The sequence below is a fragment of the Callionymus lyra genome, chromosome 12, assembly GCF_982586985.1.
Source record: "Callionymus lyra chromosome 12, fCalLyr1.hap1.1, whole genome shotgun sequence".
Taxonomy (NCBI): Eukaryota; Metazoa; Chordata; class Actinopteri; order Syngnathiformes; family Callionymidae; genus Callionymus; species Callionymus lyra.
This window is the reverse complement of record NC_141829.1, coordinates 23397995-23423203: the sequence shown is the minus strand read 5'-3', so window position 1 is coordinate 23423203 and position 25209 is coordinate 23397995. Positions and strand designations below refer to the sequence as shown.

Here is a 25209-nt window from a genome sequence, read left to right as displayed (position 1 = left end):
ATTTAGGGGTGTACCACTGTCATCTTAAACAGCGTTTTGTGAAATTATGATCACAACAACAAGGGGAAAAAACAAACCATCCAAACATACATTTAGGCAGTATAAAGCGAGAGCATGGTCAAGAGTGGTCAACTGAAATAAATTGAAATAAAAATATGTCCCGCATTTGGTGTGACTCAGAGAAGTCAATTATTTAAGAAGTATAAATGTCTCTTAATCAAAACATTCTTGACAATTCTTGACCCTTAATAGGAAGCAGTTCAATAATTGTTTACTTTTTTCCTTGAAGATGAATAAGATTAAAACATTTTTCTGTGTTATTTTATGGTCCATCTCACGTCTATAATGACAAAGACCGATAAACACAACAGACAAGGATTCCATTTAAATAATTTCCCCTTGAAAAAAAATGGACACACACAGACACAAAGACAAGCATATGTGGGGGCACCTGGAAATAAAAGGTAAAGGAGCTCCTGTTCTATAAGATTAATTGTTGTGGATTACTTTCCTATTAACACTGTATTGGCACATAACATTCGCTGAGCTTCTTATATTCTGCTGAACAATATGGAGTATTTTTTTATACTGGCTGCTATTATTGGCTTCAAAGTTGGCAATTCTAGACACATAATGGCTTTATTTGTGCCGTAGTGTTCCAAAAAGATTCCTACACAACCCTGTCTGGTGTATTCAGTGTGATTGATCCTTCTAATGGTGCAAAATATAAGCTCATATGCTTAAGCAGATTAATGAAATTGGCACCTGAGGGATGATTGACATTTTCTTCCGAAGGGCGTGGAGGCCAATCTCAGAAGTTAGAAAGCCATCGATGATGATTCGTCCGTCAGGCTCTGCCAGGCGGAACAAGGCGGAGATCAACGAGCTTTTCCCAGCTCCAGTGCGCCCAACGATGCCAACCTACGAGGCAAGATGATAAGTTTTGTAAGTCCCAAATAAATAAATAACCGTTATGATAATTCTTCTTGGGAACATTAATAACACAGGCAGGCATTGAATAAATGTCACGTCACTTCGAGACCCAGTAAAACCACAATGGAACAAAACCTATCGTGGGTAGAAAAGGAAGAGGGATGAGGGAAGAATCAACAACAAGCAGAGGAAACAAATTAGATTTTCATGGTTTTGTTTGTCTGATCTTTTGACAGCAACTTTCTTTAAGGAAAAAAACTTAATCTTCCCCTCAGCTACATAGGAATATTCACACACTTGTTCAACTTTCAGCTGCATTTCACAACACTGTGAAAAAAAACGTGGCCCATTTGTCAAAGCAAGATCTATGATATATCAGCATATTTGGACGTTTAATCAATGTGTCAGGGCCAAGTCTTGTAACACCGTCTGCATTCATCTTTAAGTTTAAGAAAGCTTTTCTTACAGAAAGTGAACTGGTCATGATAAAGCACCTGTCGCCTGTAAATTAGTTTTGGTTTACATCTCTAAATCCACATAAGCGACAGCTCCAGTTTAAATTATAACCTCAAGTTTTGTAGAATTTAACAGTGGTCTTTTGGAGGATTACATTTTCTTTTTATACTAGTTAATACACGTGTCAGCTGGATGAAAAGCTCCCTTTATCCAACCCACTCCTGTTTCTATCCTTACCTTGATGGCCAATGATTTGTTTATTTGAAAAAGAAGTGTCTCAAGTGAGTCTAAAATTTGAATCCTTATCCATGCCACCCACTCGACACTGAGAGGACGAAGGCCTTGCAAACACGAAAACTCCAATTTCCAATGTTCAATAGCGAATCGTTTTAGAAGCCCCCATCAACCACGGAAAATGAACAAAGACAATGTGGCACACATGCCCGACGACCTGGCCGTGAAAACAGGGCTCAAATTGAGGTCCCACAATTTTAAGGCAGACGAGATGATGTAGTTATTTTTTCTGTTATTCTGCAGTGGATAGGTTAGATATCGAAGATCGACGGTTTGACACTATGAGCCATCTCAAGCATTCTCTCTGAAACTCGGTACAGGGCTGTGGGGCAGACACAGAACCTGAGACGAGATCCTGGACTAGCTCAGGTAGCAAAGAAAAAAAATTATATTTCTTGATGAAACTCAGATTTATGGCAACATATTCTGTTTTCGGGAGGATATTAGAAATCATCAACAATATTCGCCGACGGACTTGTGCGCCTTTGTGATTACAACCCAGCCAGGACAGCTCATTACATCATTTGTCATCAGCAGCGGCACTAGCTGGCAGATCATGACTTGTTCTACAGAAGTACACTCTTGTGGATGCCACACTCCACTGACTGCCAACAAACAGGCTTGTTATACGCCATTACATCGCCAATGAGTAACCTTTTGTTTAGACAAAAGGTTTACCGACATTTCCATGAAAAGAAGCTTTTGTGTAGCATGCCAACACACAGGGCAGCAGCATCGATGATATTATTATATTATTTTTCCTCTTCTGCACATATATATGCTAAATTTAGATTTAATTTGTTAGTGTTTGCAGCTATATATAGATTTTGTAGTGTGGGTCAGAGCCAGGTTTTCCTTTACTAGTATACTAGAGTAATTGTTAGCATACACAAGGATTTGCACCCCCAGAGCACACATCAAATATGCCTCCCATTGGCTGTCAGAGCCAGAACCTCTCCACTTATCAACGCAGCCATTGTGAAATCAGCCGCCCTGGCCAACCATAGCCATGCAAAATACACCCCCTGCATTAAACACAATTTCAATCATCCTCAACCATCTCTCTCTGCCTCCCAACTAGCTCTCCTCACCCTGGTCCTCTCTCAGAGTGAATAAACTGTTGTAACTATCAGGTAGCTCAAAATGCAAATATGGAACAAATGGATCCACTTGAACAGTCTTAATTACAAGATGTGTATTCCATGAATCACAAATGCTATAGTCCTGAAGAATTGCTCGCACAATATGATGCCCCTTTAATAATTGATTCGAAAATAACGGCATGTAGGAAAAGGATCATATCCAATCGTCTCCAGGAGGTGCAAGCCATGCATTGCACACCTCAGTGAGCATGCACAGGTGGTAATAAAGACAAAAACCTTGGCTTTGGCTGGGAAGGAGATTGTCAGGTTCTGTAGGACGGGAAGCTCGTTGGCACTGTATGAGAAGTTGACTCTGTCCATGGTGATGGATCCTGCCTCGGGCCAATCGAGTGGAGGCGTTACGTCCGTCTCCCAGGGTGGTTCGCTTTCCAAATCAGCATATTCCAATACTCTCTCAACGGATATCATCTACAACAAGAGCAAACAGTGTCTCAGCAGCAGAAAGAAAATGTCCTTAGTTATGCATTAGCATTGCTAAAACGTGGATTTTGGTAATTACATTTGGTTTCATCTAGATGTATAGACATTTGACACACATTTAGAAATAGTCATCAGAATAGGTGATTCAGAGAACCCACTCTCACCTGGCAGAGCCCCTCAAAAAATGTCTTACAAATGAGTATGTTACAATGGAAATCATGTTGGACTCACTGGTGACAGTTGCTGAGAGGAGATCACTCAACAAACTACTGTCCATCATGTATGATGACAGTCATCCTCTGAACACTGTCATCAGTGAGCAGAGAAGCAGATGGAGTGCATGAATACTCCTTCCTAGATGCACAAACACTAATAGACTCAGGGACTGTTTATTTCTGAGTTTGGGGGCAGGAGTGGAGTGAAAAGATGATTATTTCCCATGTTAATATTTGTATAATTTTTCTTTGATCTATGTTCTTTATCTTTAGATATTGATTGTGTCATCTTGCACTTTATTTTTGTTGCACTTTGTTCTTGTTCTTGTTCTTGTTTTATGAATCTATCATCTGTGTTACTGAGTACTGGAAAAAACAATTTCCCGAAGGAGACCTCCAGAGGGATCAATAAAGTTATCTAATCTAAATTAATGTTTAAAGCAGTGAGAAAATATAAATATTTTCCATTTGCCGAATTATTATACAAGCAGGGTTAAAGGGATGTTTCAAAAGTACCAGTTTGGCATCAGTATCCCATAATACCCAAACAATACCTTCTGGCTATTAAGTGTCTCTTTTTCCTTTTTATTACTGCATATATATGGTTTAAAGAATGCTTAGTCCATACAGATTGTAAGGCCTTTTTGGGGAAAGATTTGGACACCAGTTGGCTAGTGATGACAAATATCCTGACTTGGACAAAAGGCTCATTTACACATCTACAAGCAACTTGAGCAAGATTGTGTAGACAAGGCCAAAGTCAATGTAGCTCTAGCCATCATTGCCAAATGCTTATGAATGCTTATGAATCACATTTACCATGTTCTCAATCTCCGCGCTTTGCCTCACACTCCACTGAAACATGCCTGTTAGCGTCAGAGCATAGGATAAGGCCAGACCCACGGCACCCGCATCCAGTCCTGCAGCACACGTATATTAAGAAAGTACAACTACATTTGGTGAATGCAAATAAAAAAGGAGCCTACCGTCATCTAGCATAATGCAACCAAAAGCAGTAATGGCCACAAAAATAGAGCAGATACCATCCAGACGAACGGCCAACCAGCGAGACGTGGTCAGGAACAAGAACCAAGCCTCTGTGATTGACAAGAGTGTACAAAAAAATGTTTTATTCAAGTTCAGAGAGAGCATCTATTCAGCCTATTTGATGATGCTCACCTGTGTGAACGTCCTGATAATCATCAAACATTTTTTGAAACCTGTGCTGAGCTTTGAATGCTCTGATCGTGCTGAGGCCTTGGATGGTGGCGGACAAGTGAGAGAAGACCGGACTCCGAGCTGTCGGAAACACGGAAATACAGAAACCAGTCTTTTATCGCTCTCAGTGATTTTCCTTGTGATCAACTCCAGATAAAGAGAATGATTTACTGATCAATAGTTAAGTTGGTATATTGTGTGGCAGAGACAAAAACACAGGAGGCTGTTTTGTATAAGGGAAAGGTTCCATTTAAGGGTCTTTTCTTCCTATTTGTCAGGCTCACAAAAGCAAAGACAAAACCTAAATGTTTCCGCTGGACATTTTAATAGAGGCTTCATTCTGTAAGATGACAGAACCTGTTGGCCAGTGTGCATTTGAGCTTTCAGCCCAGGACAAAATAGATGAACTAAAGCCTGCAATAGCCCCGTCCTGCCCACTTGGCATTTTTCCCATTGTAGGGGATGTCATGAACTCCCGTCTCTTGAGGAAACTGCGTGTGGCCAAGCCATAGGCCACTGCCACCTTTAGCCTTTATGCTAATGACCGTGGCTTTACTCAATGGTCTATTAGCATTCCTGTGGTCCGCTTTTGTCTATCAACACAAATGGACATGCCCACCTCCCTACCCTCACCCCTGTCAGTGGATAAAAAATGTACTTGTAGATTCTAAGCGCTTGATGTCCCTGGAGGTCCGCAGGAAGTAGAATCTCACATACAGGAACCCGGCAACGAGAGGAACAACTGGAATCAGGACCCAGGGGATGGTGATGGCAGCAACTGCGAGGACGCCAAGGACCTGAAGAAATACCTGGAACACAAGAGGAGTGGGAATATTAACCAAACAGAGACTGATTGAAAAACTACACCTGCTGTGTGGTCTAGCACCACCGCACAGAGACATTTAAGTCTGAAGAGAAACTCTCAGTTGTGTTTGTGCAGGACCATCACTGCCAAACAGTGAGGTAGCAGCAGGTTGTGGGATTGAGTGTATGTGACTCACAGCGTGAAGGGGAAAACGATCACATCACTAATTCTCACTTAGTAGCAGGTGAGAATTTGCCTCTTGGCCACCGCAGCTCATATCCCTCACTCCCCTGGGCTTTCACTTCAACACTTTTTGTCTGGCAGCCAGCGAGGCTGGCCACAGTGACTGGCAAAGGGCTCTGGGAAAAACACTGTGGGTGTCTGATACATCACCCTTAAACCACAGAGTGGAGTGACACGTCACTTATGGTGGAGACCAAGTTACAAGGCTGGGCTGTCCAGGAGCTCACAACAACAATACAAACACACTCTGAATACAACCAAAGCAAAGGGAAAGTTGGAAACAATCACATTTAATGACACAATCTGACATATGTAGTCAAGGTAAAAGCAACAAATATCTTGGAGAATGTCATCGTCAGAGAATAATGTGTACTGTGTTCAGAATAGTATTCTTGCTTTGGTTTATGGGGACTCCTTATCTCAGTGGTCCCCAAACTACGGTCACCGCGACATTTGGCCTGGCCCTATGAACAATACCATAGAATCATTTTGTTTTCTGTTTTTCATATACGGTGCGTGACAAAAATATAGGACCACCCATTTTTAGGGGGTACATTATTTTTAAAAATAAATGTATTTTGCTGTTGTAGCCTACATTTTCGCTCTCTTAAAGGTCTGATATCAAACACCAAAATGTTATATTTCTAAAAAATTATATTTCCTGATTTTTCTTTTATCATTAACATTTTCCATTTGATATTTCCCTGATGCAACCATAAAACAATTACTTAAGAATGCTCGAAAAAATAAAGGTGTATAAAATCATACTGTAGCAAGCAAATTATGCTTTACATAGTAGATGTTGTGTGGTCAGTAAATTATGATGTTGTGTTAGTATGATTCACATTTGATCACCAAATAATATAAGATACTAATCAGTAGTTCCCAAATGTTCCAGGGCCAGTTTTTTGGGGAACAAAATTCCTAAGTAAAAGGAAATAACAGGTATACTAAAAATGTTTTCTCTCTAATATATACAGGTCATGTTTGGTTCAATCACATTGTTTTCTTTCAAGAAAAGTTAAGACATCCGTGAATACAGACTAAAATAAGTTTTGTTATATTATATATATATATTATTTGTTATATATATTTAATCATATTTGCAATCAAATTTTAGATTCAAATCTTAATTAAATTAGCAGGAGCAGCATTTTGCAATCATGAGCAACATTAGCGAGAACATATGTAATAATTATCTTTTTCTGTGCCCTTTTCAAAACTTTGCTCAATATAAAGGCAACATCTGACACTACAGAAAATGACATGTAGAACATTAATGGATAAACAAACTTTTCTAGATGAAAATATAACACACTTCAATGATTATAAAAGATTTTAATTATTCAAAGGATGACTCTAAGAGAAGACGGATTAGAATCATTTTGTTTCCATTTCTGGTCACAGACTAACCAAGGAAGAAGGAAAAATCACATTCCTCATCTCAATTACGGATGTTATCTTCTTTTTTTGCACACATTATAAGCATGGTCACTTCTGTTGTGGTTTTTGAGCTAAAAGACACTCAATTCCATTTGCAGTTGCGATAAGAAGGTATTACCACTGCTGTTGTGGAACCCGTACAAACAAACGGTAAGCGAAGGCTACTGAGCACAACTGATCCTGAGAATTTCACAGTACATAAGTTTCAATCTTCGCCTTGATGGAAGGCTACCAGACTGCAAACTGAGATGGTGCCATTAGTGCATGTTATCTAGTCTCCCCTCGGGCACAGTGGATATTAACTAAAACATTTTTACTGTTCTCAGATTTTTCAGCTGGAGTTGAATGAATTTTTATTTCTAACAGGATCATTTCCAATTAGCCAGGATTGCTCAGTCAAGACATTTTATCTGGCACTAAGGTCGTCTACGGGTACAGAAACAGGAACCATTAGATAGGAGCCGTGCTTCCTCCTGGTCCCAAGGGTCACTAGAGCCTGTTTGATGTGATCCATTTGCGTGGTCTGCCGCCTTATCATGTCAAAATCGGAAACACCGTGGCCCCCACCCACACTACACACAGATGACTGTGATAAGTCAGGCGGCAAGCATACACCTCACCCTCCCCAGCCACATCCATATCTCCTACCAAACCAAACAGGAATTGAAAACTCCCCAAGCCACGTCCCGCTGCACATAAAAGTGTATAAAGGGATGAAAGAGTTTGTATACAAACAGTTTAAATAAAGAATTACCGCTAATTGCTCTTTGCAAGAAAAGAAAAGCACGGCACGCATGTGACTGAATCAGTGGAGCAAAGGGGATGCACTGCTGTGTCCAAAGACCATTCAGATCACTGCTGACCCTAATTGCTTTATTTTCTCGGTGATTCCATCAGCGCTTTGAAGTCCAAATAAATGCAGAAAATTGAAGTTAATTGCTATATTTGTGTTCTGCGATGATAGTGACTCTCGCTCCTCGGTGGAAAATAAATACTTTAATTAAACATCCCTCCGGACACGAGGAATTTTCTACAATTCGTTTTCATCCTCCTTTTATTAACTCATAGTGTTGTACTTTTGCCACAAGGGAACTAAAGTGCTAACAAAACAGGAAATTAAGGGAGCACATTGTGAAAGAAATTCCTCAAACGACGTCTCCTTGTCATTGCCTGGAATTTTTTTTTACACCACACTTTCTGTGACAGAGTCCCACAATAAGCTCCAAGGGTCAGTGGTATTGAAACAAAACCGGTCTGTTCCACTTGGGCCCAGGAACAATAGCAGTGACCCAATCCATTCTACTCCGTCTTCAGGCTTTATTTTAACATTAAATGCCCAGATGCAGCTGCCTTTCTTAGGGCAAAATGACTGTGGACGCCCCCTTCACATTTTCCCATTCTGCGCCATTTTCACTTCATAAAGCTGCAGTCAATGTGTTTTGTGTGTGGTGAGAAGAGTCTGACACATACTATGGTGGTCTCAGTCGCTGTCTACATTGGTGGCTCAAGTAGTCCTTGGATTAGGCCTTTGTGTGCCATGAAAAGGTAAAAGAAGTCACTTATTTGGGCTCAGTCAAGCTGTTGATTTCCAACCCCATTTTAGGAATAAGAGAAAGGCTTTGAGTTGTGGTCTCTCGCACTCCCTATAAATCATTTGTGTCCAGAAACTCACTTACTCATTCCTCCTTTTCTTCTGAGCACAAAACGCTTTTTGAAAGCATGATAGGACAGCAATGCACCGGCGCAAACTAACAAAATTTCTCATCTTCATTTATTTGACTTTTAGGTTTAAAGGGGTGTTAAAAAGTTTGTTCCCAGGCTAACAGGACCCCACGCATGACCTGGCCTGAGACAGGGCAGGGGAGGTGCTGGACCGCAGCATCACAGACCACACATACACACAGTCGGAGGCCGCTAATGTTTCCCATGTAGTCACCATGTGTTGCCAAGGAGTGATCTACAGATACCCAATTCTATCATCTTCTGTCTCATTTCTTTTGTAAGTTCAACAGACGCTTTGTTGTAAAATAATACAACATTTCAGTGAAATTGTGGGGATTTTGTGGTGCAGCCCATACAGCCTCAAAATAACTTGAGCGATGCCCGGAGCAAGTGCATTCTTCACTTCATCTGTCACCGGAGTGGTAGAGAAAGCCGGTGAAATCCCATCCTCCCGCGCTCACAATTACGTCAGCAGTTCTCATATCCCACAAAGCCACTGAAGAAGCTTGACACACAATGTGACACAATATAGACTCTCGCAGAAAAGATCCACCCGCCAGTGTTGCTTAACAATAGACACTTTTTCTTTGAAACTGTGTGTGTGTTCAATTTGTAGTTTAGAGAGAGACACACACATACATTCTCTCTAATGATGATGGGCCTTTGTGTTGAGTGAGTAAAGAGCTAATGTCTTTTGTATTGTATCTTCAATGAGCCACTAAAGGATGGATTAAAGTTCATCTTTACTTTTGAATTCCCGTTTGTAAATAAATTGATCAATAACTTTCTCTTTCAGCATTTCCCATCTGTGGTTGCCACATTAACCTTAACCATGTTGATCATCCTCCCTTGTCGCACCAGCCGTCTTCTTTCCCTCTTTTACCATGAAAGCTTGCTGAATGTCTTACCCTTCTTAATCTACCCTATCATTTCTTGTATAAACTTCTTAGTCTAGTGTGTACCTTGGCCCCCTTTTCTATGTCTCCAGACTTACTGGCCCCTCTAACTTTGACATTTGTACATGTACTATCCCTTTCTATAAACATCTTGTCTTTCATCTAACTTAAAAACCTGAGCATTTTAACTCTACTTTAGAGTTTACTGTATTTGAACCATACCTCATGCTGGGTCCCACTGTGTATTAAGACCCGGTCCTTTCACCAGTTCCGTTTTTTGTATTGTTTTTGATTGTTAAAGCGCTTAGTGACCCTGGTCTAGAAAGGCACTTTACAAATAACCATTACTTACTTACTTACTTACTTACAATTATTTAGAACTGAGTCCAAACCCTCAGAACACTGTGTGGTTCTTGACCAAATATAACTTTACCCACAATATTTTTCATGTCCCATTTAGTCCACCAGCTAAAGGATGGAGACAGACATTGATGAAGTTAAGATTGTCAAAGAACAGTCGGAAAAGGTACTGCTAGGGTATTTGTGTAATATAATCACAACCTATTATTTCCCTTATTAAAGTTCACAAGCAGGTGCTATGTGTCAAAGTCCAGTTGTTTTTCCTGACAAAATGCTTTTTTTGTTTTGGTTTAACGGTTTTATACACATAACTTTATGTGTCAATTCGGTGAGAATTTCATCAACTAAAAGCTTGACCCGAAAACAGAGGCAACCTGGGATTTAAAGGTCAAGTCCACACACAAAAGCTGACTAACACCAGAGGTGTTTTTGATGGGCCCGTCTGCCTTTGTCTTCTAACCACACAGGACAAAGAGGGAGATTCAAACTCCCTCTGTACTAAATAACAACAAAATAAGGCCCCTGGGTGTAACCTGGTAGAGGGAATCCCCCGGTCAGGCTGGTAAAGGGGGCACTGCTGAGGGGCGGTGAAGTGCTTATTCCACTATAAAGGGACGGCTCTTGCACAAATCCCCACACAGAAACGGCCTCTCCCCATAGAAAGAGATAAACCAGTTAGGGCATTGTTTATGAAGTTTCACTTTATCCCGCCCTGACAACCATTTGAACAATGACTATGGGGAAATGTCCCTTCTGGAATGAGCAACAATAGTCAGGATCAGCCGCTTTTCTGTGGCGTTAATTCTTCGATAAAAGGGGTGAAAATGGTCCTTCCTGAAAGCATTAATGAATGCTCAATGAAAGACACCTGCAAACAAGAGCATAAAGCGGCCTTTTCAAAAGTGTTTTGTCCAGAAGATGCCACTTTGTCCAAAGCTATTTGAGCTCTAACCATGCAGAGCATCGGAAAGTCCCCATCACGGTGTAACTTTTAGAACAGCAGTAATCCTTCAATACTACTTGTGTCATATGTGATCGGAATTGTGTGAAAGTTTTTTTCTGACCTAGAACACTTTCACTGTTTTCAGTTGGACCGTTGGGGACTTCTACAAAGTTATTATTTCACTTTGGCTATTATTCACCTTATCATTAAAATGAAGAGAGCTATGGTGCACAAAAAGCTATTGTGCCTATGATCTTTTGTGCTTTCAGCATTTAAGATGGCTTTTGTCTACCATGAGATGGGTATCTGCCACAAACATCACTCAGGCATTGTAAACGGGGGATTCGTTTTCAGCCCGCCTTTGTTCCATTCTCTGGCCCAAACCAAGGAGCCACGCCTGCTCCGCTAACTTGAATTGTGCACTGAACATTCCCTTCTTTGTGGCACTAGGTGCATGAGCTGGCGCATCTCCGCAGGCTTTCGTGGGAGATTGCTGTCATGGTGGTTGGTGCGGCAATTGGTAACCTAACCTGGATACGTGTCGCGGTGGCCCTTGGCTACCGGACCCGTAGCAGCATTAGGTGAATTGCACCTGAGTGAGGCAGGTCACCCGTATGTGTTCAAACCTGACTGCTCAATCCCCGTTTTACTGTCAAATAAAGCCAGAGAACAAGTTGCTGCTCACTCTTGCCTTCCCCACTCCACTCATCATCCTTGTCATCCCCTCCCAGCTGATGTCCTCTCCCCATCATCATGTGCCCTTTATTTCCACTATGATGCTCTCTGTCCAAATATATTGCTTAGTATTTAGACACTTTCTCTGAAGATGCCGCTCCTGTTGTGTCACCCCATAAAACGCCACGCCCTCATCCTGTGTGCACACTTTTATTAAATCTGTGCAGGCGCTGGGCCGCGCTAGCAGGTAATCCCACAGTAATTGTTTTCAGATTAGGGGACCCGGGCCACAAAGCAGGTTTAGCCAGGCATGAAATGGCCTCCCATGCTGCAGCGCCAGCAACCAACCCGCCGAGGTGAGACTCACCTGGATAAAGTCCACAAACGTCCATGGAAGCAGCGAGTCAAGGTAGCCAATGTCTTTGGAAAACCTATTGAGGATTCGCCCTGGAGAACAAAAGACAACACAAAGGGGGAGATTAAGTTAAATGATATACGTATAAATGAATTCAATGCTTTTGATGGAATGTTACATTGGTAATAATCCAGAAACAATATGACTTGTGGATCTTTTTGTGTATTTATCTATTAAGAATAAGAGAATAGCGTGAGTGGGGAACAACTGTTCCACCAGACAATAAGATAATAATAAGAAAGATGGAGAAATAAAAAAGCATTGAGGCAGCACACAAGAGTGCGTTTCACATTATAAAAGTAAAGTGAAAAACAAAATAAAATGTGTACAATTAAGGGGTGGTCAAATGGATTCCATGTGAGGTCACATTATATCAGGGTACGTGATAAATCAAAAGAAAGATGAATCAAAGTAAAAAAAAAAAGTTTTAAAGTCATTGGAAAACTTGTGAAAAGGAGCAGGCCGAAGGGATGATGTTATTCTATTTTTGTATCCTCTTAGGTCTTTTAGGTGTTTTTTTCTTTGATCCATCTCTTTATATTTGTACTTTGTTATCTCTTTGCACTTTGATCTGTTTACATGCTCTAAGAGAAATACAGTACATAATGATTGGTTCAGATCTTGTAAATAACTAACAACATTAACCCAAGTTTTAGTTTTTGTCGAGGGACAGAGAGAAGACATATTCACAAAACAGTCTTAGCAAAAAGATATTACTTCTGAAAAGTCATCTTTACATTTGATTGTTAAAGGTATTAGTTTTAATATCGCATTACACCTTAACTTTTGTTGGGTCATTTAACATTTTACCACAAAAAATAAAACCTCAGTCACCTATGGAACATACTGTATTGTTTGTGTAAGCAGCCGGTTCAAAACGATTGGATGCTGATGTGTCAATCAAACTCAACTTTATTATACCGTGATTTCAGGGAACATTTCGTGTAACTTTGCATAAAAATGCATCCTTACGGTTTTGAGGACCATCAAACCCACCTCTGAAAAAAATGGGCAAAGCAACAAAGAAAAAAGGGAAAACTAAGTTCTTAAACAAAGAACTTGTGCAGAGTAAAATATTAATTATATACTATGAAATAGTAGTATGATGATGGGAATAAGTATCATAATTATCTCCAACCTCATCAGGTCACACTGGCCCTGAACTAGAGAAATACAATTCAAAGCTATTACTCTAAAGTATTTTATGCTAACAGTGACAGTGACTGAAGTGACCAGAGTGCTCGTCTTAAGTGTCCAGATTACAGCCAACTACAATAAGTAAAACCTGGGATCATTGATCCCTATTTCTTGAGGAAACGAGGCGATGGACGTCTCCGCTACGGCGCCGCTGGCCTAAAATTGCCTCCCAGTCAGTCTTATGGAGGTGGGCCCGGTAATCACCTCCCGCCACAGCCATAAGCAGCTTACATCTTTATCCAAAGTGCCGCTCCCGTCTGAAACATGCATGCAGACGAGGCCGGGCTCCCCATAACAGCCATTGCATAAACCCCACCAGAGCATTATTCCCCGCAACAACTCAGAAATGCTCCAAATCAGCGTTGATTCAAAGTCAAGTGGCGTAAGCATGTTGTGCATTTGGGGGCAGACTAATCTTATTCACAGTGTGAGTGCCCCTTTAGCATAGAGACATCCTGAGGGGAGGGTTCAAGCGAAAGGGGAGAAGCAGAATCTCCATTATTTACACAGGAGTGGGGGTGTTTGTCGAACACTGTTTGTGGAATATCCAATAATATTTATGTAATTTTACAGGCTAAGCCTCAGATGACCCAAATTCACGCCAAACAATGCCAATAAGACGAGGATCTGTTTCTTTGGGTTACATCATGCCGTGGTTGGAGGGCATTAAAGCAGAAAACATCAGTCAGCTATCAGCTGTTTGACAAGCAGCTCAGTTACCAGGGAATGGAGTGAAGACCTTTTCTCCATCCTGCAAAAGACCATGGAGGGGATACGTTACAGCGATGCAGTTACACAAAGACCTCCGCTATGAGGTAAGATCGGCACGGGACAATGCCTTCTATCACTTTGGGTAGTTGTCAACAATATCAGCTATTGTGTACGCGGGGTTGAGACGTTTCTCAGTGGTGTTTGTATCCAAAAATGCTTCCAGACTCCAGCGGTGATTTGCACCACTTTTTTAGAAACCCCGGTAACACCACGCCAAATGAGATGAGCCCTCAGGTGGAGATATTAGGTGCCCCCAATTGGACCTAGAGAAGTGGAACAGTGGGCGAGAGCAGGGTGTGTGGCAAATCACTGTTCCCTGTAAATATCAAGATAACGGGACGGCTCAGAGCCGCTTCATGTGTGGGCCCCACCAAAGTCACCGGGTCCATTCAGCAAAGCGGGGACATAATGGAGGAACCGTGGGGGTGGGGGGGCCTGCCAATGCTGGAGGTGGCACAGCTCACCTGCGCCTCCACGGAGGGCCCACCGGCCCCGGAGCAGCCTCTCACCGCCGGCACCTTGCTGCCAATACTAATACATTCTAAATCCATTCTCTTCGCTCTCACCGCCAGGTTCCTGCAATCTCCTCTCCTTCCCTTTCATGCAATTAAATAGTGGAAGTGCAGAGCGAGGGGGAGCTCTATCAGCCGCACTGCACACGTGCAACACTTCCCCATCTCCACATTCAATTTACACACTTCGATATCATCGCCCTCTCTGCAGTTCTTCCTCCCCGGCCTGGCCAGAGCTGAAATACAGACGTCGAAAGACGGAGCTTCTTGTCCACACAATTAGGATCGATCAAATGTTTTTCCTGCGTCAACAGAAGCTCGATGACACGCGGCGCCGGGATGGCCTCGCCGCGCCGATGTCAAAAGTGTGCGGGTGGGTGGGTGTCGACTGAAACTCCACTCCTCTACTGTGCTGACGAGCCGCGGTCCTGGTCGGCAGTCTCAGAGGGGATTAACCCACTCAATGACACTAAATTACAGGGATCAACATCAGCTCAACACATCCACCTCTGTCTGTGCTGCTCTGGCTGGATCCCATTTGAATGGAAAGCCGTAATAATCCTCAAACATCTTCCTCAAATTATGAACTTATTAATGCATGATTAGTATTTTACTTTGTCTGGCCTTGTTTGAGCAAAGGCAGAGGAGGAGGAATACTCAGTGAAACATTGGAAAAATAGCCAATTAATAAGAATAATTGAAGGTGGAATTCTTAAATTAAATATGGAATACAATTATGTTATTATCTCCTTTATTTAATTAATTACCTTTTCTGAAAATGGTCACAAAAAGATTCTTCACAAAAGCATTTCCTATCCAAGGCTGCAGTATTGATACAATACGATGATAAAATTGCCTTAAAACCTCTGAAATATCATCATATCTTGTATTCAAAAGTCCTTTTGCTGGGATTTATTCAGAGGCTGTGAATTTAAAATCTATATTTAATGTGAGTGTATTTCCAAATGTTATGTTGAATTGGCTATTACATTATGTCTAATTATGTTTTATGTATTTAGGAATCATTTTCAAACCCTAATTTCAATATAGTAATTCAACTATGAGTGGATGATAAATAAATAAATTGATTAATATTAGAGTGAACAATCATGGGCAAAATATTGAATTATACTTTTGCAAAATGGGCATTAAATCTTGTTGAAATGAAAAGCATAAAAAACGTAATAAAGGAGATAGAGTATTAGAATATGCATGGGACTTTTGACTTCATTTTGCTTTGCATCACCGTCGATCCGCAAATGAATCTCATCCCAGGCTGAGTAAGTTTGATTTTAAATGAGACTCAAACCAGAGGCTTAAAAAAAAGTGACAAATTCAAACGCCTTGAACGTGTTGAGGGGTGAATCAGAAGTGCCGTGCTGAGTTGTTACAAAGCAGGTTGACAGAATAACAAAAAAGACCTTTGTGCAGCGAGGCATGAAATGGTCACCTTTAACTCCGGGAATGACAATCAAGTCGTGCAGCAGCAGCTCACCTATCAGCCAGGTATGTAAACAGTTGTCAGGTCTTTAACAGCACATCAGCACTAAAGTAACACTCCAACGTTTTGTGACGGGGAGAGCGAGCGGCTGTCGTGCATACAGTCAAATACTTATCATTACGGCTGATGGAGCTGATCTTTCTGTTCATGTAGGAGTAAATAAGAAGAGATTTGAAGGAGTCTGTCATTTCAGTGTGATAAAGTGAGGGTTGTTTGCATGCCCGGAGGCCATAATGATTGCTCATACAACAGTAACTGATAGCAGGACGACACCTACCAGATAACACAGTGTGTAGAACCTCTTCTTTGCTGTGCTATAAGTGAAATTATCACATTATTTAGCAAGTTTTACATGATCGTGCTACACTGCAATGGGTAGCAATGAAAACACATCTATTCAAAATGATTTCTGAAAGCCCCTTAAATGTAATTTACAACTGTCATTAGTTTTATTAAGGCTCATTATAATGTCATTATTCCAGTACAAGTTTGCCTGTTGTGGAGAATTCCCAGCCGAGCGGATTGTGTCGAACACGCATGTAGCTATGAGGAGATTAGGCTGCGTAATTATCCGCAGACAGGTGAACAGTGGGAGGAATGGATAGTTGCTTTTAAGAGGGATTCAACTTTAAAGTAAAATAATTATATTGGTTAAGTGATCATCATGACAATATTTCTTCATTTACTTTTGATTTATTTAGTTAAAACATTTTTCTTCTGATAATAATATCACCTGACACATTTTATTTATATCAGTCAAACATATTTTATAGCTGTTGATTTTTGATACGTTTGAAATATATTTAACATTTTAAACCTGCACTTGCAATTTATAAAACTTTTAAGGTCATTTTGTTATTTCTATTTACTGCTTATTGTTTTTAATTTATTTGAGGAAATTTAATCATTTTATTTTGACTGATAATTAAAAAAACTTATAATTAAATTGACCAAGATGATTAAGTAAAGTTTATTTAGTCTTAAAGCCACACTGTCGCTGACGGTAAAAAACCACATCAGTAACAGTCTGCTCTCTAGTGGTGAGAATGTAACTAACCATCCACTTTTCCACTTGTTTATAATAAAAAGAAATATTGGTGATTTGTCTGTGAAGAGGGAGCCACTTACCAGTTGGATTTATATCAAAAAACTTCACCGGGGTACGAAGGATGGCGTGAAACATGTGGTTGTGTAGAGACCCGGCAGAGCTCACAAGGACGTTAAAGAAGATGAGACAGCGTAGGAAGCCGAACACCACCGAAGTGACTGTTAAACCTGAGCAAACACAGAAACAGCCATCATCAGTGCACAATGAAATGGAATTGTCAGATTCCAAAGACGGCCGTTCTCTGGTACTTATTAATCACGATAGGGGAAAAAACAAGTTTTCCTTCTTTTATGTTTTGTTGACACAATTTTTCTTCCATCACTGATGACACAAAAGAAGGACGAGTGAAGAGGCTTGGAGTCACAGGGAAACAATCAGAGCAATCCAACAGCAGACAACAAGACAGGAACTGCTATCTCTGTGTACAGCTGAGGCCCGGTACATACTTGGCCTTGAAGGCCTTGGGTTTCATCCAAAGAACTGTTGATCTGTTCATTGAATGGCTTCTGTATTCAGAGCTTCAAGAGTACAAAAAAAAGCAATGTACGCTTCACCTGCGTAAACACCTAGGTACAGGTCAAGGTCTATCTGCTGAGGAAAGCTGCCATTGAGGTGTCCCGTCGCATTGATGAGCTCCTGTTTGGAGGCCCTGTGAAAACCAGCCACAAAAGAACCATAAACCACAAGGACACGTACACACAAGGAGAAAAAAGGGATACAATATGAAGGCGTTAAACTCCAGCCTTTGACGCTTTTGTGCTCCCGGCAGTTGCTCTGTAATGTATGAATAAATATAGTTGCTCGTTTTAAAGGCAGCTAATGAAGAGAGTAATTGTCATTCAAGACCGACAAGCTTAGTGAGAAGATTTACAGATTTTTTTTCTTAATAAAAATGAATGGAAATGTTTACAGCAGAGAAATAAAACATCATTTACGTTTGTTTAAGTTGGTTCATTGAAATATCAGTTGAAAAAAATGTGCATTTTAGTGGAATTAGTTAAAATATTGATATATAAGTTTACTTCTAACTATGGAGCAAATTAACTCAAATTAATATCACAAAAGTCTCACCAGTGAGCCAGCCACCAGTCCTGTAGCACAAATGTAATCTGAAGAAACATGAAAGAAATGATAACGAAAACTTAAATGAACATATGTCTTGGAGATGCTGTGTTAGTGGAAAGAGGTAAAGTGAACTCACATGTGCCAAAACATTGAGTAACACGAGGACGGACAGGAGCAGGAAGTTTGCACCGGCTTTGAAGTATTTCACGTATGTTAGGAAGGGGACGTTTCCATCTGAGCGTCTCTCCTCCTCCAGTGGTGTTCCAGCCTGCACGAGAGTCAACAGCTGTCACCAGGCATCACCAGAGTCAGGCAGCCGAAGAGGAGAAGATGGATGTAGACCTCCCTCTAGTGGCCACATCTTGTAAGATCACGCAACAAAAAAAAACAAATCTCCCACCGCTGTGAAAGGGTCGACCGCCTCAGCCAGAGAGCTCCAGGAGGACGACAGGGAGGGCATGGGGGTCACGGAGCAGTCGCCAAGTGCAGGGGTGGAAGTTGTCGGGATGTTGCCATCATCAGACTCTTCTTCTGCTTCCAGCAAGGAGGAGAAGTCGAAGCCAGAGCTCTCCAGTTCAGCGTAAGTGCCATGTGCCACCACTTGACCCTGAAAGACACAAAACAATTGTTTCTGCTTTAATATATGTACATTTAAAGATTTTTGTTTTTTTGTTTTGAATGTGTCAAATAAGCTCTAAAGATAATATGTTGCTAATGCTTATATTCATAAAAAATAAAGTGTGCTTTCTCTACTTAACTGAGCAAATTATACTAAACTATAAAAATACAGCCCTATTTATATGATTAATTGAAATGCATAATTTCACGTTGTTTAATTTTGACCTAGTTACTAAAAAGAAAAACATTATTTATTGATTTATTTTTTGTTTTTTTAAGACCAAGTCAATTTATTTGTGAGTGTGAAGATGAATGGCCTCTAAAAAAAAACATGGTTTCTTTACGAAAAAAGAAGTAGGTCACCTTATTCTCAATCATAACTTAATAAAATGCATTGATTTTAAAGTTAACTTAACTGAAATTCAATGCCTTAGTTCTAGGTAAATATTTATATTTAAATATTTAAAAAAAGCTTCACGTTTTGCTTTTTTACTTTTCCAACCTCAAAAAATTTGAGGATAAAATGTATTATTGTAAGACAAAATGTTAGTGATTCATTGACTGGGGCTCCCAACATGCATTGCTGTATGAGTGATATAAGTTGAGTTCTTCATGTGGTTATACTTTCAACATTTTATTGGTATTCTTAGTTGTCGAGTGATATTGCTGTTTTGCATATGTGAACTAGTGAATACATTTGTTAAGAGTTCAAATGTTCAACATTTCTGAAAGTCTTGAGTTCATTATTACATCAATTCAGTAGATTCTAGTTTCAAATATTACTAACCATTGCTAAGTCAGTGGTTATTATTTTTTTTTAAAAAGGTAGATTTTTTTTAAGGTGCAAACTGTTGCAATACACGCGAATATGGCTGAATGTCTTACTATTATTGAACTAAAAGTGTCTTTTCCTTCTCAAAACTATACCAGTCTCATTTAACGATCATCATGAACTGCAAACTCACATCTTTCAGGACCATGATTTGATCTGCAAACTTCAAATACTGCAGCTGGTGAGTAACAAGAACCACAAGTTTCTTCCTCAAAACTCCACAAATGCACCTAAAGAAAAATTACTTTTAGTTTACATTCAACCCATGAGATGCAGCAATGCTAACACTCACTCTTCCAGCAGGTATCTGCCGACCTCAGCATCCACAGCACTGAGAGGGTCGTCCAGTAAGTAGATTTCGGCATCCTGGTAAACCGCCCTGAAAACACCCTTTTTCTCAGCACATGCTGTCATTATTATGTTCCGTCAGACTGCTTACCTTGCTAAGCTGATCCTGGCCCTCTGTCCGCCGCTAAGGTTGGCTCCTCTGTCTCCCACAAAGGTGAGGTCGCCATCCTGCAGCAGCTCAAAGTCCTACGATGACAGTTTAAAAAAAAAAATGAAATACTTGAAAACCTTTTTAAGAAGATGTGGTTCTCACCCTCTGCAGCGCACAAGCTTGCAGGACCCTCTCGTACTTGTCAGGGTCGAGGCCTTTGCCGAAAAGAATGTTGCTTTGAATGGTGCCGGAGAAAATCCAGGGCTGCTGGCAGGCGTAGGTGAGCTCTCCTTTGACTTTTATCACTCCACTTTTGTTGCTCAGCTCCCCCAGGATGGCGCAAAGAAGTGATGACTAGCAGAAAAGAAAACCACTTACACATTTACAGACCCAGGGGCCAAACAAACTCAAGACCCAGGGACCAAATTCAGGCCGCCAATGCACTTTATGTGGCCCCTTTAGGTAATAGTTACAAAATACAAAATTCACTCATTTTCTACTCACCCTCATGTCGACTAAGGGTTTTTGAGGTTTATTCAGTAGTAATCAATTCATTTTCAGAGTTATAGGCAGAACTTATTTAAGTTTTTCCATTACCATTGACAATTCAAAAGATGGACGTTAGAAACAAGCACCACAGAGGTATTTGGATGTTTTTTGGACGACGATGAAGACGAAGACAACTGAGCCCCAGTCGCTACATTAAAATTAACTTGTTTCCCTTGAGGGACTATCATTAACATTCAAAAGCATATATCCCACATGTTAACCATTAATATAGCATACATAAAATAATTTACACATTTTTCTATTTGTACTCTGTACTCTTTAAATAGTTCAAGTGTATTTTTTTAAGTTTAATGTTGCACCTAGTTCTTGAGCAAATTCCTAATTCGTGCAACCATCCAATAATGATGGCAATAAAAGGGATTTGGATTTGGATTCTAATTCTGAAAAAATAATGTAGATGAATGTAAATTAATAATTAGAGTATTAAAGTGTGTTTGTTTGTGCTTTAAGCAGACAACCAGAGTCTTTAATGTGATGCTTTATGCGAATGTTAGCCTCCAACATGTACGAAAGCATTTAATTCTATTTTATTTTATTCTTTTAGATTTTTAATCATTTTTGTTAGAAATAAACCCATTGTGTGATCCTTATTTGTCCATTTTACCTTTATTTAGAAATCAGGGAGTGAAAATAAACTTTGTTTAACATTAACAGTTGCCAAAAACAATGTATTTTTTAGTTGTCTTTATTTTAACATGTGATGAACCAATTGATTTAAATGGTATATTTATGCAGAGAACACATTTCTAATGGTCTTGTTTTTAGACCATTAGAAATGTCTTCATTTTAAAAAATCTGATTTTATTTCACAGTTTCTTCTGCATTTTAGAAAACCAAATAAAAACAAGTTTTACCACCTAGAATAACAATCAGTGTAAACTGATTTATTTTTGCTTTTGTTGTACTATTGAAAAAATAAGTTTAATTGGCAACCTTCTACCCATTGTTTGAGTGAAATTGCCTTCTTCCCCAAATAACATTTTACTCAAATGGTATCTTAACAAAAGGGAAACAAACCTTTCCAGCTCCGACTTGGCCGATTACTGCCAGGAGCTGCTCCGGTTTCACTGTGAAGGACACATTCTTCAAGGTAGTTGCTTCATGCCTCTGCAGGCGAGAATCAAACAATGAAACTTAGATTTTAACATTCAGTAGAATTTCTGAAAAATGTTCTCACCATATCCCAGGAACATTTTAAATCTCTGACCACCAGTAAACAGTTTTTCGGATCTGCTTCAGGAATCCCAAGATGCCTCAGTGAAACTTCATCCAGGAGAAGAAATGTCTATTTAACAAAAATATCATCAAAATGTACTGTTTACTGTTTTTTAATTTGTGACTGATCTGTTCTGTATTTACTTGAATTCTGCGGATGCTGACCAGAGCTTCAGACACCTTCTCAATAGCCAGAGGAAAGAAGAACGTGATGGTGAAGCGGACCGCCCCGTAGAACGAGAGCGTCACGAACATTTTGCTCGCAGACAATTGGTTCCCAATAGAAACGTAAACACACACTGTGATGAAGATGATGATTTTACTGGCCACGAAGAAAGACGCCATGTTCAGGCCTCGCAGATAGGAGCTCTTCATGATCTTGGAGATTTCTAACCTAAAACAAAAAAAATATGAGTAAGAGTAAACACTTAAGAATACTTTAGACAAAGTATTTATATAAATGAGAGTTTAGTTTTATTCATTTAATTTATTTTATTCTCATTTCTTAACAGATAAAAGTTGCTTGATAATAAAAATAAATGCATGAAACAAAAACACTGTTGTGTCAACTGAAGTATCTGTCTAGGGCTGTTTGTTATCCCTTTTTAATATATTAGTAGTTGAGTTTATAAACATTTTTTGCTACACTTTTAACTCTCTATTAATATCGCTTAACGTTTCTTAAAGCCCCAAAGCATTCCTTGCAAGACTGAACTATTTTCTACCATGTTAGCCTACTTAGTAGATAACATCTCGAGATGTTACCAAGTCTGAAATCTAGAAAAATGTACTAGCTTTTCTGTCTGCTTTCTTTAAACTGTTGGCTTGACGGACTAGCCTGTTAGCCTTCTTTAACAGACGTCAACTATGTTTGTAAACTCTTAGCAATATATGTTAGCTTCTACAGTGTATTACTGAACTGTTGGCTGTATTCTAACGGCTTAGTGTGAACTATTAGCTTGCTAGCTTTTGTAATGTTTTGCTCATATGTCAACTTGTTAGCTAAATTGACCAGGTTATTAGCTCTCAGTATCTAGCTTTGACTGTATGTCTAAACAAATAGCACTAACACTAGTCTATTAGCTTATGTCATTAGACTCTATTGTTAATATCTTGATCAGCAGCTATCACTGTTTGGTTTGAGCATTTGTCCGCTTTGACTTTTTGCGACTTCTTGTTGCCTCTTGCGAAACACCTGTGAGTTAATTCTTGTGTAATGTATGTCATCATTTTTGTTTGACATTGTTAGCACTGAGGTAACTTATTTTTTAATAACACAACGTTGTTTGCTGTTTTGCTTGACTGTGTTTTCGAATCTTTTGACTATGTAAGTACCATTCCTCCCTGCCTACGTGATGACATCACAAGCTAACGTCTTAATAAAATCTTTTTGTGTGAATTCAACTTCAACTAATCATTACAAAGACACTTTGTACCAGGCATAAACATTTATATTCACAAAAGACACATTTGACTTTCATCCCAACGGATTGTGCTATTATATGACGATGACGTTGATTGGCTGAACCTTGTCCCATGCCACTTAATAAACTTACAAGTACTCAATACTTTTAAACTGTTTTCGTGCCCAGACTCAAATAGTAGGCCGAACCGAAATGTTACTTACAAAGGCTGCTAGCCGCTACTTGAGTTAATAGTTGAAAATATGGTATTAGAGAGGCGTTATTCCTATTTTGTATAGATTTCTGTATTTTTATTTGGTAATAACATCCTCCTAGCTGAGTTGCTACCTGTTTGATACACTTGTAAATCTACCTACTTTATTAAAAAACTATTTATTTTTCCTTGTCCAACGGTTATTTCCCCTTTCCCCAGATGATAATCTGGTATTTCTGTTTGTAAACTAATTTATTTTACTAATAGAATGTTCATCTATTTTTGTATGGTTTAATAACATTGCTATGTATAAAGTGTGTGGCTTGTTCCAATAAAAGATTATGAAATTGCTTCTTTAAATAATAAAAAATAGAGAACTTTAATGCAGATTTAGTATTGTACCTCCGGACACTGTCCACTAAAGCACCAAAAGGCTCCTCCCAGCCTGACATCTTAATGACGCGAATCCCTGAGATGACCTCATTCATCAAACGTATCCTCTCGTCTGTTAAGATCGCAGTCTGAGCCCTGAAACACATGTCAACATTGGTTAAAAATAAAATGAAAAATGATATTAATGTTGTTTTTTTTTAGCTCTGTGTAGTTCTGGCTGACCTGAAAGTGGAAAACATTTGGCCAAACATGGTCTGCACTGGCAGCAGGATAAGGAAAAGAGACATTCCAGCCAGGCATGAGGCACCGATTTCATACAGCAGCAGTGCTATCACCGATGCTACTTGGATGGGCCCGATCCACAAAAAGTGCAAGTACAACGTCACCTGTAACAGGAACGTTTGTTAGACTGAGATGAAGTCTATAATCTTATTTTGACAGTTACCTCATCAAACCTGATGACGTCGTTGGATAACAGATTTACGATTTGTCCAGTCGTGGTTTGTGTTAGCGATGACGTGTTCAGACACAGACCCTACGGAAAAAGAAGCTTTTTTAAATGGAACATGTTTGCATTTCATGTTCTTGTTTCTTACCTTATGATAGATCATGTGACACATGGCAACTCGAATCTTCATGCCGGCTCTTTGCACATGGAAGAAGTAAATATGATGCAGGAGTGCCATGGAGACGGCGGACAGGGACACTCCGGCAGCGTAGAGATAGGCATCTGTGACTTTGCTGCCCACATCATGAACTTCAAAGTACCGTATTAGCTTCCCGAGAAAAAGTGGTTGAATGACCCGGATGACCTCCTGCATGATGAATGGGAAACATTGATTATTATGTGCTTGGAGTGTGTTGTGTTTAGAAAAATTCTGCCATACCTCTGCAAAGATGAAAACCCCAATAGGCAAGTAGGACCTCCAGTAGCACAATATAAGAGCTTTGGACAGTTGTGGTGAGCGTGAATCTTTGGCCGCCAGCTCAATCTCCTGGGTCCAGAACCTTAAAGAAACACACCATTAAACAACACCTACACACTACCCTACCAATCCCTTTGTCTTCATTTAAAGTGAAGTTTGCTTCTGACAGATTGAACACAAGAGAGTCATCTGTGGACGGCAGGTTAAAGAGGGGGGTCATTCCTCATAAGCTACACGACCTTTT

The 25209-nt window shown here is 39.8% G+C and overlaps 1 protein-coding gene across 1 annotated transcript in view; it reads right to left on the bottom strand.

The window, feature by feature from the left end:
• LOC148068725 (ATP-binding cassette sub-family C member 4-like) overlaps positions 1-25209 on the bottom strand; it is a 37401-nt gene that overhangs the window by 10669 nt on the left and 1523 nt on the right. The window contains exons 3-26 of the mRNA XM_087803810.1: positions 24927-25047; positions 24636-24854; positions 24485-24574; positions 24262-24425; positions 24049-24174; positions 22174-22423; positions 21992-22099; positions 21832-21921; positions 20407-20598; positions 20245-20339; positions 20098-20184; positions 19939-20035; positions 18756-18962; positions 18492-18623; positions 18362-18399; positions 17845-17939; positions 17311-17457; positions 12154-12233; positions 5358-5508; positions 4661-4780; positions 4468-4578; positions 4301-4401; positions 3063-3254; positions 766-921 (exon numbers count right to left, since the gene is read on the bottom strand). Of these exons, the coding sequence (XP_087659936.1) occupies positions 766-921; positions 3063-3254; positions 4301-4401; positions 4468-4578; positions 4661-4780; positions 5358-5508; positions 12154-12233; positions 17311-17457; positions 17845-17939; positions 18362-18399; positions 18492-18623; positions 18756-18962; positions 19939-20035; positions 20098-20184; positions 20245-20339; positions 20407-20598; positions 21832-21921; positions 21992-22099; positions 22174-22423; positions 24049-24174; positions 24262-24425; positions 24485-24574; positions 24636-24854; positions 24927-25047 (3169 nt within the window). The remainder of the gene's footprint in view (positions 1-765; positions 922-3062; positions 3255-4300; positions 4402-4467; positions 4579-4660; positions 4781-5357; positions 5509-12153; positions 12234-17310; positions 17458-17844; positions 17940-18361; positions 18400-18491; positions 18624-18755; positions 18963-19938; positions 20036-20097; positions 20185-20244; positions 20340-20406; positions 20599-21831; positions 21922-21991; positions 22100-22173; positions 22424-24048; positions 24175-24261; positions 24426-24484; positions 24575-24635; positions 24855-24926; positions 25048-25209) is intronic.